General features: G+C 43.7%; 1 protein-coding gene across 1 annotated transcript in view; it reads left to right on the top strand.

Annotated features, from left to right (window-relative positions):
* The first annotated feature begins 5,553 nt into the window (after positions 1 to 5,553).
* Positions 5,554 to 19,033, top strand: part of HEATR9 (HEAT repeat containing 9) — a 237,439-nt gene continuing 223,959 nt past the window's right edge. Inside the window, exons 1-2 of the mRNA XM_085614945.1 lie at positions 5,554 to 5,692; positions 10,906 to 10,961. Coding sequence (XP_085471071.1) covers positions 5,554 to 5,692; positions 10,906 to 10,961 — 195 coding nt within the window. The remainder of the gene's footprint in view (positions 5,693 to 10,905; positions 10,962 to 19,033) is intronic.

The following is a 19,033-nucleotide window of genomic DNA, read 5'->3' as shown; positions in this document are numbered from 1 at the left end:
CCAGGTTAGGAATGTATCAGTCTATTGTGGAAAAGGCGGCTTTTGGTTCCAAACTAGTAACATTTTCATCCGTGTTCAGGGACATTGGCTTCTCGCCCAGAGTAGTCTTCATGGACCTGGTACAGGGGTTCAAGGAGAGGTTGCTACGTAGTCAGTGCAGACGCCCTCCTCTGCTGTCAATCGCATGAAGTCATGTACTTTAGTGTGGATTCAGTTGGCGGCCATCTTTTAGCAGGCTGAAATAGTCAACTTAAGGTAAAGAAACACAAAACGTAATTAATACATGGAAATGAATAAAACAATGTTATTCCCTCGCTAATACCCTTATGTGTATGTATTTATCTAGCCATATGCAACAATTAAAGCCGTTAAATGCAGGTTTATTTAGGCGCAAATCACATAAACATTGCTTAAACTAAACATATAATTTTAATATGCGTACAGACTTAGTTCACCTATTAATTTAGCCATGCAAATGCGTTTCCACGTATGTTCTCTTGATTAATAAGGTTGATTAGTTTATCACAGCACACAGTTTAATTATTAAATTTATTTTTAGTCGTTTTAATATAAACATATATAAATGGATTGGGTATACCAAATATTTTTATTTTACCCGCTCCAGCACTAAAACATGGAGAACTAGCTCAGTCGAAAATGGTCACCTTCTCTGCCCGATCAGTCGGGTACCTTTCTCCAACAGCTTTCTGGCAAATAAGGCCAGAGTCATACTTGCCAGACCTATCAATTTAGGCACTAGGTTTCCAATTTTTCAGCAGTGCTACTGCCTACCGATTTCAGGCTGTTTTTCATGAGGACTGAGAAGAGTATAAAAGCAATGCCAGAGCAGGCAGCCATATGTTAATTTCAGAGTGTGTGTCTGGGTTGTAAAACTAGAAGAGTCTTGTGAGAAGCAAGGACAGCCTGGGGAAAGGCGGTTTACCCAGTTACATACAGCCCACACTCAGCTTCTGCATGCTCCCATGTAACATATGCAGAAGAAGAAAGGGTGTGAAACGATTGTCTCCTAATTAACCTGAATGAGGGCATTGGACACCTGAAGCCCAGGCATCTCAAGTATGCATAGGTCCCACCAGCTGGAGAGGAGTAAAAGAGGATGCCACATTCCATCTGCACCGAAAGTGAACCACCGTACTGCTGAATCGGTGCATTGTGGTACCTGCAGTCGGTATTATTTCCATCGTTGACAAATGTACATCTTCCTGATGCTGTATTTCTAAATGTAAACCTGCGTCTCTCTTACTCCACGTTTCAAGACAGGCGAAGGCAAATGTAGGTTCTCCCTGTCAGGGAGATGGGGTACTAGGTGGTCCTACTGGTGATGGAGTAGGCACCAGCCTTGCCCTCATCTAGAATTTTCAGGGGCCCATCTTTGTATCTCTTTTAATTCAGCCTAGTGGTCCTCGGATGTCAGGATAGGCAGGAGGCAGGGGCTTTGTCTTCATTTGAGGCTCCAATCCTCACCTCACAGTCTACATTTTCTAACTTCTCTGCCACTCATGACCAAGGTCATCTCACAGTCAAAGACTTCTCAATGCAGAAAGTGACCCAAATCACTGGCTGGAATATGTATTCAATGAATACCAGAGGATTTTGGGACAATCTTTCATTTTTCTGTGCTTGGGGAATAGTGCCAAATGTCCATGGAGTGAAGACATGAAAGATCAACTCATTGTATGGGTGGCTCGCTTTCCTAGAGAAGAGAAGGTGTACCTGCTGGCAAGCCACAACCAATGGCTCTTTGGGACCCCAGGTTCCCAGGTCATCCAGAGGCCAGGCCAGGGACAGATTCTGGGGTGACTAGTTAAAAATGAAAGTGGTATAAATCATACACCTGCAGGTACAAGGCTCACAAAAGGTATTGTCAGAAGGATTTCGTACATGCAAAAAAGGCATTATTTCCTGGGGAACCACCTTAGGCTCCAATGTTTTTATTTTTTTTAGTTTTGGAGTAGCAGCTTGTAGGCACTACCTGGAATATCATTTCCTCGACGAATGCAGTAAATAGTGTGTAGATTTCCCCCAAGTATCTCCACACAGTAGGATAAGCAGCTCAAAGAAGGGTAGGCGGTATATCCTTAGCCAACCGACTCTTAGAGCTGCTGTGATGCAGATCCATAATTGTTATTATGCCTAGTGTCTGCAGATAAGCAAGTGGATGATAAAAGTCAGAAACCACATTAATCAATTGAGGAAAATAATTCAGGGAAACTGGGCATCTCGCACTTTTAGAACCTGGGTCTCACTCTGTCCAATAACATCAACAGTGCAAGCTAGTAGAATTTTCTGCAAGTTGCACAAATTCTGCAAGCTGAGGACCATCTCGCGGTCCAAAAAGATGTAAAATAAATATATATCAGTTTATTCCAGATGTACAGGCTCAAATCCTAGACAGCTGATCTTTTGCTCCTGTTACGTAAATTTCAGAAGCCAAGGTCTTACACAACAGACCTATCACTCACATTTCTTAGATGCCTTAAACTGTAAAACAATCCCTCAAATTGCAAAGATTTTGCAGGGACATGCCAGAGACAACTGAACACTCCTGTTTTTTGTACAGAGTCTTCTTTGATGCATCCGAGGCATCCCTCAGGGTTCACAGATCCTAATGGACTGAGTCTAACTCCAGAGAGCAGTACTGCCCCTTTCATTACTACAGTGGGGCTAAGACACTGGAAATCCATCAGCTCCCACCGACTTTAAAAAGACAGTGTGGGTTTGATTCACTGAAAGTTTAAATCTCCATACACCTATATAATGCAGAGATTTATGACTGTATATTTGATTCACAAAATGCTAGACCTTCCCATGCACTTCATATTATGTTCTCCAACTGTGTGTAAAATTACTTTCCATGATTAAGACCTTTCAATAAATATGATTTGGCCAATGAAGACAAAACAGTAGAGCTTAATGACTTCTGATAAGTTGCACATGCACAAAACATCAGGAAGTCTTTATTTTCTGACGTTGAAATTTCCTGGAGTGAGAAAATAAATTCCTATAGAGCAGGAACAGCCACAGCATCGCAGAGAAGGATTCCAGTACATTCCCAGAGTAAACCAACAACTCCTTGCTGTGTGGGAGTACGCATGCATTCCTTTTGTGTGGAAGAAGTACGTTGAAACAAGACAAACAGAATCCATTGCCATCCTCCGATATCGCTCACTCATCACTGACACATTTCTATCGTTGACCCCAACAGTGAAGGGAAGTACAAGTTTGCGGATCCTGAGCTGCAGGTCCATGACCATCAACATTTCCATCTGATATTGAGCACATTCAAAACAGGTTTCCAACCTTGACATGCAAGGCACTTCAGTGAGTTGCCAAGCTCAAGCGCTAAAGCATGGCAACTGGTAGTAGTTTTCCACCTCAACGCTACGTCAAGATGTGGGAAGAAAAACTGATGACCATCGTCAACATGTATATAGTGGAAGATGTGAAAGAGGGTCTCGAGGTCGGAGTAACTCCAAGGTAAAAGACATAGGAGGTGTAAAGGTAGTGCATGTAGTTACTAAAAAGTTGACTTGGCTGAGAATCATCATCATTGTGAAGAGTGACAGATCTAATTTGTTACACATATTCACTCTGATCCATGTATGTACCGTAGGGGCTAACAACTCTCTAATGGTACTGTGGAGATGTATTGAGTTTGGACTTCAACAATCAAAATACTGTGTAATCTTGATGATGAAGTGATGATTTGTCTGCCCAGTGTGTTGAGTGATGTGCCACCACAGTATGGCTAAGGTTCCTTCTCCGCAGGATCATGGAATTGTGGTTTGATCCAGGGCAGCTAACAGCAGTGCAGTGTACACAGGTCCTTATCACCCAGCTTTTGCACCGTAATAGTGTGCTTCATCTTGCGGTCGCACTATACTAGTTCTGTCTATGATGGTCCCACCGGTATTCATGAGTGCTGCCAATTAACCCTAAAATGTCTGTAAATCCTGCTAAAACATGAATATTTGCCATGCTGGTATTGCCTGTGTGAGTATTCAAGGAGAGCTGCTAATGGTGCCCACTCACTCTGCAAAGCATTCAGCAGAGTATTTTGCTGAAGGTTGACTAAGAAATGCCAGGTACCAATCCTACTGGGTTTCCTTGCATTGCCTGTAGCAGAGAAGTGCAGCCCTGCTAGCATGGTCCGAAAGGGGGGATACAGTGGAACCTTAAGTTGGACTCCAGGGGGCCCGCATCAATGAAAATATCTTTTGTACGGTGCCCATGTCGAGCCTGTATATCCTGTGGATCTCAAGCTAACTCGTGGGGTCCAGCTTTAGTGTGTAAATCCGGGCTCTCTTGTGTTGCTACACCAATTGAGGTAATTGATTGGTGGCTGGTTTCCATCCATTTTCAGTATGGCTTATTGTAGCAGAACATGGATTTGGCATTAAATGATATATTGGTTAAATTGATGGGGGTGTACAGTGGAATGGAAGTATGATCTGCAAGCAACCTATGAGAGCTTCACCTGTCCAGGCCTGTTCTGTAGTTCAGGTCCTGTCTGTATGTGTGTGTAATTTAATTGTTTTAGCTCAAACAGTGCATTTACTGTATTTTTTTTTTTTTTAATTATTGCGTTGATCTTAATTTTTTGTATTATTTTATAGCTTTTCTTTCATTCTCTACACTTGCAGGAATTTTTCCCACCTGCTTTTGACTGAAGGAATTTTAAGGTGGTATTTTCCACTGATAATCAATGACCTTTCATACTTGTAATTAGGTGTTATTTAACAGCTGTTGTTCTTCGAATGTAGTAAATGTTGCATGCAATAAATAACACATGCGACAGACAAATAGTGCATGTGGACAACAGATGTGGTATTTAGCATGCAATACATACCACATGCAGTTGTTAACTCGCAATCAGGTGGGTTTGTATATGCGTGTACTTTTTACCCTGCCATGCAGTAATTGCCTCTGCGCATAACTCAGAATCAGGGACTATGTGGAAAGTCCTAATATGGATTTCCAAACCTTAATTATCATCTATTTTTTTTAAGTGAAAGGTTACATGCCTAAAACATATCTGACAAACCTGGGCAAGTTTGCCTAAAAACAGCAGAGCCTTAGACAACAGAGCTATCACTGATGATATACAGATTCCATAGGTTCAGGCATCAGACAGCCGAGCTATTACTGAAGTTATGCAGATGTTGCAAGCTTAGGCCTTAGACAGCAGAGTTATCCCTCAAGTTACACAGATCTTGCAAGATCTGCCTCAGACAGGAATATGAAAGGTATTTGCTGATCACATAGATCTTACAGGCCCAGGCCTTACACAGCAGAGCTATCCCCCGACCCACAGAGCGTATAGGTTGCGGCTACGTGTAGATGCTGTGAGTGCCACACTGGGGGAAGTGAGAACCCCGAGTTTTTCCTGCCACCCCCTGCCCTTTTACCCTCCCCTGCCAGTACATGCACACGTGCACACCTTTTCAAGTAATTGTGCGGTGACCCTGCATTCTGCTGTTCACAGTGTGCAGAGATGACGGCTCGGACACCAACCCCCTGCTGCGGTTAGTTATGGCTGCCCCAAGAGAGACCTCGCCTCACAAGAACATCTCCCCACCGGTGTGTCACTCGGAGACGACCGCAGCGCACGGCTGGCAGCTTCGCAAGGACTCTGCAGGAGAACCGAGAGCTCCAGACGCTTCCAAGAGAGGTACTGTACCCTACTGTACTGCATGTGTATTTATATATCGCTTCATAACACTAAAGTGGTGTTTGTTATTGCGTGGAGAGGCGTGGGCTATTCTGAAAGATGTATGGCGACGAAGGTCCTCCCAGTAGGGTTCAGTCGGTCGCACTCCATTCCTAAGCTTCTCACGAGAAGCGAGGAGACATGACGCATCAGTCTCTTAAGTGGAAGGCAAGGCACAGCACAGCCCCTGTCACCGCACTTGTCGACAGTGGTGACGCTTCTGAAGACTCAGCCTGTCCTATGCAGATTCCGATGCACAGGATCACAGGGTGTGAAATGTGACAGCATTCAAATGTAATATCACCGAGCAACTAATGGCCTCATTTAATGCAAAAATCGAGGTAAAGGCAAAGCGTAGAAAAAACATTCCGTTGTAACGCATGCGTGGAAAAGGCATGCGTTGCAACGGAATGCGTAGTAACGACAGATATTCGTCCAAAGGATGTCCATGCAAGGAGTCCACAGGTTGGTTAAACTGGCATTCTTGTGTATGACATGAAGCTAGTGTCTGTAACCTGAGAAGGTAAACGGAGCGGTGAAGTGTAAAGAAAATCAGAAGAGAAAGGAGAGGCCTCAAAAAGGAGAGGCCATAAAAAGATTCGGCCACAAAACGCAAAGTCCAAAAATAAATGGTTGATGAACATTAACAGGAGGGACTTGAGCAACATAGGTTGGTTACTCACCTGTAATTAGCCTTACCCATTTGTCTAACTCCCGACTTTCACTGACCAGAGCTCAGTCCCTGAGGCTGTAGGCAGAGCTCACTGCGAGTCACGGGATGGATTTGCCACCGGGCGAGTGGGCACCTGGAGTATGATTGAGAGTGGCCTCGAGGCTAGTCCAGTCGCTCTCCTCCCCTGTTGTTCATAGGAAGGCACATGAGGGGAAATGATCCCTTGAGTGTCCAGGAGAGCTAACTACACCGGTCTTATGAAGCCCCCTTTCTTCCTGGAAAGAGGCGAGCAAGTAGAATAAAGGGGTGGTTGAAGAAGGCCTTTCAATGTTTGAGTTCTCATGAGGGCTTCTGGCAGACCTGTGTGTGCCTCGTCATTTCCGGGGGCTTTCTTCCCCTGCTCGAGACAGAAATGAGGTAACTCACAATCAGTACTTCCATCCAAGACCCAGGAACCATCCCAAATTAGGGCCGGTAGCAATATGGCCGACCGGTTTTTCCCATAAATTATAACACAAGCCCCTCACCAGTCCCAAGGATTCTGCTAGTGAGTGACTAATGTCCAAGTCACTCTCTACTTGTGAGGTGGCACCATCCCACGTAACGCCACCCCCTCATCTCAGCTTCCAAGTCTCCGCTCACTAGAGCTTAGGCTTAATGGGTCCAAAAACTACTCCGAGCTGCTTGTGCCAAGCACTTACAATACAGATTATCTACACTGGTGTAAGCGCTGCAAAGGCTGTCTGTAAGTTGATGGCAAACATGGTCTATCTTCCAGCCCAAAGTGACACACAATCATACTGTCTATGGCAGTGGTTCCCAAACTCTTGACTCCTGAGGACCCCCACTGAATCACTACTGGAGTCCGGGGACCCCCAAGCAATTTTTACAATTTAAATTTAAAAAAATTAAAACAATAATTCGCAAAAAATACACAAACAAGTACACACCAAACAAATACTTGCATTACTAAAGCTTTTATTATTTTATCTTGGAAAATATGCAAAAATTATTTACACGCATTGATTGCATAATGTGCCATGAAGAAACCATTTTAAAATAAACCATTTTAAAATCAATGCAATAATTTGGAGTGGACTACACTTGCAGCCACACTTTTCATGAAACCAACCCTGTCGGCGGGAATAAACCATAATGTCACTGCTACTAGCACACAAGCTGATCACTCGTCACACATGAGAAGAATTATAGAAAGGCTGCTGCTAAATCATAGCTGCCAAGGTTTCAGATTGCGGTGTGAGATATTGTCATAAATACAGTGTAATTATGAGTGACATTTCAGTGACTATGAATGACGCTTGCTCACAAGCAAAATAAAGCAATGAAGATGAGGGAAACATAAATACCAGAAAATACACCAATTTGAGCAACAAGACAGGCTAAGTTAACTGCTTCAAAGCATAAGAAACAATTCATTTATCAGACCATATTAATTGCCAAGTTTTTTCTGTCGCGTTTTACTTTTCCAGCCAGAATAGCGTTTTAACCAAATGCATATTACATTTTCGTGCTAGCAGCTAGTCATTTCACTTGTAACACTAAAACACTGAGCTGCCCTGCGCCTGCAGATTTACTGTGTTTCAAATATTCAGATCATGATAATATCACTCTAACATTCTACAAAAGGAGTGCATGAATATGCCAACATTAAAGTAAACAGACTTTGAGAGCAGCAGCACAATAGCAGTCTGTACACATTGCACAGATACTGACTGAGGAGCAAGCAGACAAGTCATAAAGCGCAAATAGGTACAAGTTACCAGGCATACGGAAATGGTCACCAAGCCCAGACTGAGTGATCAGAAGCTAGAAACAGAACCCTCTCAAACAGATTTAATGAGAGAGGGCAGAATCCGCCAGCAGCTTGACCTGCTGGAACGTCTGAGAGGCCTTTTTTCCAAATCTGCCCGGAATAAAACCTTATTTGTTACTATCCTCAATCTGAGACGAAATTTAAATCAAGCAAGAAAAATGGGGCACGATAAATAGCATCTGTTTTGAGTTTTTGGAGACTAACATGCAGACTGTGGTACTTTGGTACTATAAATAGCACACTTTTCCCCTGTAAGTTTACGGCAGGTTTGACCGTCCTAAATTTTAAGAAGGGTGCAATATTTAACATACCTGGTAATTACATACGCAGTGAATACCACCCAATCACTGCGCAAACAGGGCTTACCCAGAGGTGGGACAATTCCAACCAAATTGTAATGTATTTAGTAAGTACCGGAGGCGCAACTAGAGCCAAATTTCGTGGGGGGCAGGCGGCTAAGAAAAAATTTGGGGGGGGGCTGAATCTAGTTTAGCAAACAGCAGAGTGGAGCTGCACAGGGCCGGCTTTAGTGCTGGTGGCGCCCTGTGCGACAATGTTTGTTGACGCCACCCCAATGACCACCTCCACCACGGATTCTCTCACTAGCACCCTTTAACAGTGACCAAGTCTCCATAACCACACACTCTCAGATGCATTGAATTAATACCAGTGTAGGCCCGGGTGTCCGAGCACTTTGCATCACACACAAATTACACAGAGAAAATCAATCATACGTGTGTAAATCAGTGTATAGGAAATATTACATAAGCCAAAGGACTGAAAGTGTAGGAGTCACATGTCATCCATACTGGTAGGCAGTATAGTTTAAGAGTGCTTGGTGTGGAGAAGCACAAACTCAAGAGTCGAAAAAGAAACAGCATAGTTGGGAGTTTTCTTTAATAATAAGAATCGATTTCTAGCCAAATTAACCCTTTTTGCAACATTAATCAATGTTTTAATATTGTATACTTTGCAGTGTGTATGCAGTGCAGGATGAAAGTTAATAGCTCACTATTCTATATTAGGAATTTAAGTTATAAATTGCAAGTAACAAAAGGATGTCTCTTTTGAAATCAGTAATATTTGATCTGTTTATCATACCCACTCTGTAATCTACTTGGCACACGTTCTTTGCAGCAGGCATATTAACCCTCTGCACTAACTTCACAGAAGTCAAAACCTCAACTATACAAAATGCTGATCTCTCTCCAGGAAGATAATTAATCACAGGAGTTATCTTGACATTTATGTGAGGCCTGGTAATTGCGGCGGAAAGAAGGTGCTTCAAAATCATAATAAACTTTCAAACACGGACCCAGGTCGCACCGCCCTGAAGCCGACCCTGGAGCTGCGGGGCTCTTAGAAGGGGTGAAACAACAGTAAGGCCTCATTAACGTGCAAATGGGCTTTTAAATACCTGTGAAGTGCTCGGGTGAAGTCTCATCCCGGGCTGAGGGCCGACACCCACAACGTGATTCCAATAGGTGTTGCGCGACTGGTACACCCGGCCTAAATAATCACGGCGTCCTAATTCCCCTGGCCTTGCCCAACAGCTGTAAATGTAAAATTTTTAAAAAAATTACGAAATAAACACTCACGTGCTCTAGTAGTGGTCCGAGGTGCCGGAATGCTGGTATTTAGAGAGCCGAAAGCGGAGACAGGGCATTGGGCGGCAAAATGCTCCTGGGCTGGCTGCAGACGCGAGGGAAGACGCACTGCTGTGCAAGCGTGCATGAGCGTGCGCGGCTATAAAATAATAAGCCAATCACCCTTCAGCTTCCCCGGCCTAAGCTGAAATGGTGATTGGCCCGATTTATTTTGGTCCAGCCGCCCCAGCGCTGTCATTCACAGTGCGTGTATGCTTAATATTTAAAAATAGTTGACTCAAAGGCACTCCAGTCCGCGGACCCCCTGGGAATGTGTCACGGACCCCTGGGGGTCCGCGGCCCACAGTTTGGGAAACGCTGGTCTATGGTGAACAATTATGCAGCTATGCACAGAAGAGAAGATGTTAGTTTAGGGTTGACGCTAGAGTCCAGAGATGGTGACAGACATTAGTTGTGTTTTGAGGACTCCTCAGTGCCACTGTCCCATGGCGCCTTGGTAGTTGTTGTGTTACTACCTTGCCTACAAGCTCATTTACTCACATGCCTACAAGCTCCTTGACTTACACGAGGCAGGTCTTTAAGATGGCGATGCCCAAACAGGGAGGCAACTGTTGACCGTCTTGAGCAGCTCTGTGAGTATAGACGCATCAGCCGGTTTCTTGCCACCTCCCCCCATCGTGGAAGCTCTCACAGACAAACACAACTCAAGTTTACTGCAGCTCAGGCGGCCTCCTAGATGTGTGACGTAGAGAGCATTACATACAACGGGAAAGATCCATGCTGATCCTGTGGAGACAGGCTGTCTCCCAAAGAGGGGAGAGATGTGTCAGGATAGATATCTCAAAGACAGTCACTAGAACAGTAAGTTCTTGGGAAAGATCTGTGATGGAGAAGGGGCGAGGGATGGGCTGTTTCTGGTCGAGTTATTTCCTACAGGATTTGGATGGAGTGGCGGCTTTCTTTTGCTAGGAATATATGATTGTTTTCTTGTGGTTTGGGGATGGGGTGCTTGTTTTGTACAAATTTAATGGGATGCTTGTGATCTCTCTGTTTTTTGCAGTTGGTGCAGGACAGCTGTCTGCCACCGTCCAGAGACTCCTGCCAAGCGCCCACCAGGTACCCTCCTCATTTTAACAACCGTGCCCTCTGGATTCTTCTCATCTCCTGAAACCCTCCTCCACCTGGGCATCCTACTCTCTCTGCAGTCCTCCCATCTCTGCACCCCACTAATGCTCACCTCACCTCTACCCATATACACCTCTCTGCAAGTCTGCATCCTGTTAAGCACCTCTTCATGGACAAGTATTCACCATGGGCACGCTGCATCATATTACCAACCCACAATCCCTTCGCCACCACTGCACCTCCTACAGAACGCGTCCCCACACCACCTGTACACACTCCTCTTTCGCAGCTGTACACACGCCACCTTCCTCTTAAGCCAGCCACACAACTCCATTACTCCAGTAACCCCACTCCACTATGCCCACTATTTATCCACACTTTTAAAATAGTTTTATTGTCCGCCCTCAGCTCTATTTCTTTCTCTGCCCATCTTGGGCACCAGTACCATCTTTGTTCCATTGCGACCCATGCCATACAACAGCACCTCTACACCCTTTCTTCTTTGCACACCCGTCCGTTCACTTGTCGCACATTGATCTCATGGAACATTGTATTTCGCGTTGCACCCCTGGCACCTCTGCAACATAGCTCTTCCCTTGCCAAAGCTACTTCCCTTTGCACCTCTCCCTTCTTCCTGCTCAACCAGATGTGCCTCCTTAGACCCCTCGCCCCTCTCAAAGGGTGTCTAGAGAAAGGAGAGAGACAAGCAAGAATTCCAAACATCTGACAAAAGTATCTTTCCCAGCGCTTCTCTCCACAAAACCCCAAACCCACTGATTTCCTGGTCCTCTTGATGTCATCTCATGAGCTAGATTGACATTCAGTGCAGCATTGCACCCTCTCCCTTCTCAACTGGTCTCATTCCTGGCTCCCATAAAGGTGTCTTTATGTTCTGAGTTACACATCCGTGGAAGCGTTAGTATTTTCCTACATCTGTAATTGTTCTTCCTTCCAAGGTTTTCTTATTGCGCCTTATGAGGGAATATTTTTATTGCATACGTGTGAGCACGTGTGCCTACCACCACAAGCCTCCACACTTGCAGAAAGTGGGAGTTTCTATGTAGAGCGCCCACTAAAAACGGAATTCCATGGACGCCTTTGAATAAAGGCTGGTTGGAGGACAAAGAGTGCTGCGGAGGGAGGTAGATGGACCAGATGTGGAAGGAGTGATACAGGGAGCTGCGGTGCTAAAGAAGATAGCTGATACTGATGCAGAACAGAGTGTGCAGATGGGCTGGAGTTACAAAGGTGCAATGGGTCCTGTGGAGGGTGGGCGCAGGGGTGCAGAAAGGCAGGGGCAGCAGACTCACAGGCAGCACAGTGTAGAGGATAGACACTGCTGAAACATAAAGGCATGCACAGAGCTAGGTATACACAGAGAGCAACATTTCAGACCCCAATAAGGGCGAACTGGAACACTCGTGATGACGACCTTACTATTAACTAAGGTTCCCTATGAAAAAATTGTGTCTTGACAAGAGGTGGCACATCTAAAGAGTCAGCAGAAGAATTAGCAGTCAGTCTGATGATGCTGCTGAATGGCCCACAGAGCCTGACTGGTGTCAGTTGCCACCATCTTTTGTAAAACTTAAAACTAAAAACGAATCCGTAGGTCTAGGAAATGCAATAATCCCACTCCTTCTACGATAAGTCATTCTCCGACCCCACTCCTTCAGGACTTTAGGAACCCCCTCATTACACTCCTTCTGCAATTAGGCCACACCCACTGTAATCATTTTGGGACAGTCATGCCCCAGCCCAAAGACTGCACTGTGGATGAGTCAGTTCTCCCACATCTCAAAATGTCCAAATGATGCCGAAGATGTGCAACTTTGGGGGGAACCATTCCTCTGAGGGGAGCCCAAATAGTGAAGACTACCACTGTTTAGGAATCCATACATAAATCCACAATCCTTTTGGGTTTCTAGTCTTTTGGTCTGATTCCATCTTGTATACACACATGCTGGTTTGAAGCGTGTGTTTGAAGACTGGCATCCACATGGCACTTATCCCTTCCACCGAGGGCTTGCCACTTGAATGGACGTTCATGAATGAGACAGCTGCCTGCTGCAGATGGTGCATTAAGAACAGAAATTTGAATTTAGAAAAATGTCTCCCTGATGTAGGTTCCCAGTTGTCCCCATTGACGTCACCTGCGGAAGGTTCCTACAATGACCCATGAATGAATGTTCACCAGTGCAACATGTATGCTACAGTCTGACTTTCCACATATGGTTTCTCTTTGGATGTGTGCCCTCACGTCCTGCCAATAATGCCAGGCTATTCTGCATTCTGTTGCCTGTCGCCCAACATACACGAGGTCATCAAACATGCCTCACACATGTACCATTGTATTAATGACCTTGGCTTAAACCCGACAACCTGGTTTAAGATTCATGTTCAGGATGGTGGGAGTAGAGTGTGTCTCATAATACTCCCCTTGCATGATTCAGAGGGTAGTTTAAAAAGCACCTTCCAGGCTGAGGAGGTGGAAGCAGATAATTGCTTTAAACGTTGGCTACAAATAGGTTGAGTATAAAACAATTTCAAAGGTAAGAACAAGTATATTTAGCACAAAAATAGTTTTTTTTAATCAAAGGTGTGCCTCAAAAGGAAGAATCACACCAGGACTATTCAATAGAGAACCTCAGTTCACTAAGACAGTTCAGATGGGCCAATGGAGATGTGCTAAAGGCAGTTACCTTGTTATCTATAGTTTTGGAGTTCAAAATAGTTTATTTAATTGTATTGTAAGATGAGAAGACCATAAAAAAAAGTGCACCGAAAAGGTACATAAGTGTGTTTAAACCATTAAAATACAGAATGTTATAAGAAATGCACCTGTAAAGTGGTATGTATAATAAAAGGAAAGAAAGAAAAAAAATACTCAAATATAAATAAAACAAAGTAGGCCTACTAAACTACGATGCAAACATATTAACATTTTTAACACCTGACATATATTATTAATAGCATATCTTATAAATATAATACAATATAATCATAAAACGGTTTGCAAAAAAGTTGATAATTTGAAGTATTATAGACAACACCAATAAGTTGAATTAGCCCCTATTGATCTTAAAGCAGCAGATAGGAAAAAATGCAATAATTTGTTGTGCAAATCTGACATTATAGGGAATAATTAAAGAGATTTACAATTCAGCATGTCATGAGAGATATTATCAGAAATTTTGAATATTTTCCTAATAATATCCCAAACCTCTTTCCAACAATTTGAAACAATAGTGCATTTGTGCAAAACATGTCTCAAAGAGCCATGATTCAAATTACAATGCCAACATTTGGGAAATCTAAAAGCTTTGAGGTAAATCATTTTAGATGATTATCTATAGTTTTTCAAAAGAGAGACATCCAAAGGTTTTAGCTCTTCTTCCATGCCCAGTTGAAGATGGTATGGTGGGTGAAGAATGAACAAGTCTAGGTGTAAGACTTTCTTAGCTGATCTCTCATTTATCGAGCTCTTGGCACCGCACAGATACGGTGACCTTAGCATAAGCCTACCACTTCTCCTGTCCACAGCCAGGGCACATGGGGACAGACACAGCTGGGCCTCTCAACTTTCAGGAGTGTCCAGCTGCATTATCTGTGGCCTCTTTGCTTTCACACATTCAGGCCACTCCTGGAATTAAGATCTCTCATAGTAGTCCGGGCAAAGTGCATAACTGCTCCCTGGGGCAAATATGGAGGGGTCATTTTTATGTCTCTAAGGCAGGTTCAGACTGAAACAATACATTCTTCTTCTAGTCTGAAGGAATCCGGGAAAGTCTCCAGAAGTCATAGCTTCAACCAAGATCAGTCAACTTCAGCTAGGCACTTTAATGGGGAATAGTCAAGTCAAGTCAAATAAGCTTTATTCGAAATCATGTAGTGAATCATAAAAGCTATAACAATATAGCAATGTCTAAATAAAAATACATTAAAAGAAATAATCAAAAAGATAAATAAAACTTGTGGATAAAAACAAACAGAGATTACTCTTGTAGTCAATAAAATATCTACAGCTGCTTCCTGCATCTTATAACAGCCAATAGGAACCACAACAAAGAGGAATACTGCTTTTTGGTCTCGCCTGGTGATAGCAGCGCATGCGCTGCTCTCGCTATTGCTAGTACCTTTTGGAATCAATTCTGCCGAGGGCTTTCATGCATGCGTCTGCATGGACAAACATGGCTGCTCTCTCCTTTTGTCCATAGCAAACAGCATGCGCGTGTCCGTAGGGACTGTGGACAGTCCAACGCCATCTTGTGACAATAGCTTTCTATTGTCATGGCAACCAAGCTTCTTATCAGAAGCTTCGTCACGTTAGTTTCCTGTTCCCACCCCGTGATGTTTTTTCATGACTTTTTTTTATTACATTAATGAGCGCGGTGCCCGCTAGGGACACCGCGCTCACTTTATTTCTTTATATTTTCACAATCGGCTTCCCAAGGCAGAGAGCAGAGTTAGCCGCGCCGCTTGTTTTACGTTGATTCGAGAAGGAGAGCTCAGCGAGTCAACCCGCAGGTAAAGAGAAAGATATTTGCGCACATTGTTTACAGTGATACGGAAATAAGCTTATTTGATTTGCCGCTGGTCATGAGTTGCATTTGTAAGCAGGCCATGCTTGCGGAGTTACACTATAGTTGCGTGTGTGCACTCAAGGACGAGTGCTGCTTAGGCTGTGGGTTCCAGCGAGACCCTGCGCTGCCTTCTGGATCACAACACATGTGTCTCGTTTCTCTATTTGTTAACTTTTGCTTATAAAAACACCCCATGCGGTGCTTTCACGTTAATGGCAGCCAGGGGCACGGCCGCCATTAAAGTGAAAGCACTGCAAGGGGCGCTTTTACAAACAACCATTGGTCTCGCACTCCCCTACCCCCTCTTCAATAGGCCGAAACTGAGTTCTCGCCAGCACCTCCCATAGCACTGCCTTTATTCATGTGGTAAACACAGCTGCCATTATTCGTTCGTCTCAGAAGTTCAGTCTTTCCTGGTGGGCCTGGATTTCAGATCAATCAAGCCCAGCCAGCTGGGCTGCCTCTGAATAAGTGAACCACCATCCAAGTTATTTGCCTCAGTGTCGCCTTCAATGATTTACATAAATAAAGCACACAGCCTGACGTGTCTCTGCAGTATGTGCATCTGGGCTCCACACTGCCTGTTGTTGTCAGGTACAGGTGCCACCCCAGGTAACAGATTGTTCCATGCAGACACTGATGCGGCAGGCAGTGCCTTTGTTTTAAAGTTGCCTGCCGTGGCCATCAGCAGACACGTGTGGTGCCTCCATCCACGGCCCCTGCCAGTGCTCTCTGTTCTGTGGGAGGGTCATTGAGCAGGATGTTGTCTTCCAGTAGCACCCTGCTGCGTCTGGAGTCTGACTCCTGCTGACGGGCAACGCATCACCCTCAACAGGCTGCAGTCAAAATTCGGGTGAATGTTTCCCGGTGCCACTCATAAATGAAAAAGAGGCGAGCTCTGCTCTTGCAGGGGTTTGAGAAATCGTGAATCAGAACAAGACAGTTCATTTGGTTTACAAAGGTAAACGAGCTGTCACTAGTCTGCTGTAGAGAACACCAATCTGCAGCGCATTCATAATGTGCTGGTGTAGTAACGAGCAATTGAAGATGTATTACATCAAATATTAAGCTGGTTCCAGTCTAGTTCAGTAAAATCTCAGCCCACAAGTTTTTTAATTAAAATAGCTTCTGCCTATGTTCACTCAGTTAGAAACAACATTGGCACTTTAATTATTACAGGGGAGCTATGATAACACCTCCGAGGTCAGCGACCTTCAGTGTGTCACATCCTGGACGCTCCATTTCATGTTAGAGCTACTACTGCAGAATCGTGCACTGCAGAAATCTCTATGGGCTGGAGTGACAGACAGTGAAACTGCATTGCGGACAGCGCTCCAAATGAATGCAAACTATCACATACCCTACAAAGAGCTCTTCGACAGCATAAATTAGCAGACAGAGAGGAGATGTGGCTAAACTGTCAGAGGTGCCTACTTTAGAATTGAGTTACACTCCTTGCATCAGCTCAACATTCTGTGATTCTGGGCAAATTAATTAATCTCCCATATCCTTTAAAAAAAACAATAAAGAAAGAAACCTGGTTCAAGTGTACAGCACTCCAAACCCCTTGGGCCAAGTTTGCGCTGTAACAAAACTTCAAAAAAGAAACAAAACACAGACTTCTCTACAGTAGAATACTGTAGCAGAGGTTGATATTATCGACACATCTTTGAAACAAAGCAGCCCAGCACACACATACAGTAGAGACACTTCACAAAGAATACTATAGGCCACTGGAATTGTGCCGCTGTGGCGATTTTTGCATAGTTGTAGATTTGCCACATAATCTATCATTCGCCACATAATCTACAGATTTTAACAAAAAAAATGTTCTGTCTATGTCAAACTGTTCAAAAGTTAGTAAAAACTCAGCAATGTGTTTCAGCACAGTGGAAGGCCCTTTGCAAAGGTTGACTGGTCATCTTTCTATAGTTGTTTGCTATATTTGGCTGTTAAAGTGGTACCAATGAGGTACAACTAATGCTCAGACCGTGTTAAACCTAAAAATTGCAAAATAATTAAGTAAAACTTTTGCAAAATATGCTGCATAATCCCACATAATTTGCATTTTTTACCACATAATTTACTCACCCCTGCTGCATAATTTGAATCCCCTGCCGCATAATACCTTTGGCCCCGACTATAGGAGAGACAGATCATACAAAGGCAATGCTAGAAAGGAGTATCAGGTGAGGGACAGACCAGCTAGAGACAGCTCTTGGTCACAGCATCATAGACAGCCAGGTTCTACATTTACCTGTCTTAAGCTCTTTTACGGAGTTTCAATAATTTATATTACACAATAGCTCACCAAGCTAACACTTACAACAGCAAAACATGATTATTAATTACCTAGGCAAAACCTATTGCATTTAGCAATGCTTGTCTTTTTAGCTACCTATTCAACACATATCAGTAACTAAAAAGAAAAAAGCGTCAGCTACATGAGTTTTATTTAAACTCTTTGGCCATGCTGCACAGCATTGGGGATGCTGTGCAGCATGGCTAAAACCATTATAAAGGCCATTAAGGTCCCAAAGGCGAGACCTATTGGCTTTGCCAATGCTTGTTTGAATGGCGGTACTTCCAACCCTTAGAATAACCATGAACAAGCGCTTCCTAAAGATTTAGAAAATTAGTTACCTTAGCAAAGTCAACTGAGACTTGAGTTCATACCACTAAAGTTATGACTATTATCCTGCAAATCCAACATGGAGGGAAGATCAGATTTTGGGAAACTACTCCTTGTTTCAAAATGTTCATGGTATGAGGGAGTTGTCAGTGGTGAGGTGCGTCAGAAGGAGAGGCCCATATGCTTGATTTTTATCCAGCATGGCTGGGTTGCTTCCTGCAGGCACAAACATTATCACCAAGGTAATGTGTGTGAATAGTTATTGCTGGGAGAAAGCCAAAGGTGCAGAGTGCTTTGAGCTTTCTCAGACTGCTCTTTCAGCATGTGCGAAAACATTGTCAGCTAACTTGGCAAGGGCAAATTAGCAACTTATTTTATTGATTTTCGTTTTATAAAGCAAATACATAGTTACATCATAAACTTCATGCATCTTCAATTCTGGGAAATCGCCTCTACAGTATCCATTTTAGAATCACACAAATATTAATTTCTCCTTGGTATTGCATTTAGGATTCAGCTATCCCACAGTAGATGCTTTCCATGTCACTTTGAGAATTAAGTATCTAAATAACTGGATGGTGATTCCTATGCCCTTATTCTACCCTTTCAATGTTATAACTGTTGCATGTGGGTAGGCCCGGCGTCGGTGGGCGGTGGCTTGTCTTGGTGATAATTCTCATTTATTGGGAGGTGTCAGTAGGAGCAGCTTCTGTTTTCATTGCCCCGTTGGCACTGGTGTCGGTCACCTCAAGAAATGACTACATAACCTCTTCCCAGCTCTGAGTAAATTCTTTTTGAAATTGCAATTTAAAATCATTGCAATTATCACTTAGACACCTAATATGACA

The sequence above is a fragment of the Triturus cristatus genome, chromosome 7, assembly GCF_964204655.1.
Source record: "Triturus cristatus chromosome 7, aTriCri1.1, whole genome shotgun sequence".
Lineage (NCBI taxonomy): Eukaryota > Metazoa > Chordata > Amphibia > Caudata > Salamandridae > Triturus > Triturus cristatus.
The sequence above is the reverse complement of the archived record's forward strand: the minus strand, read 5'-3'. Positions and strand labels throughout refer to the sequence as shown.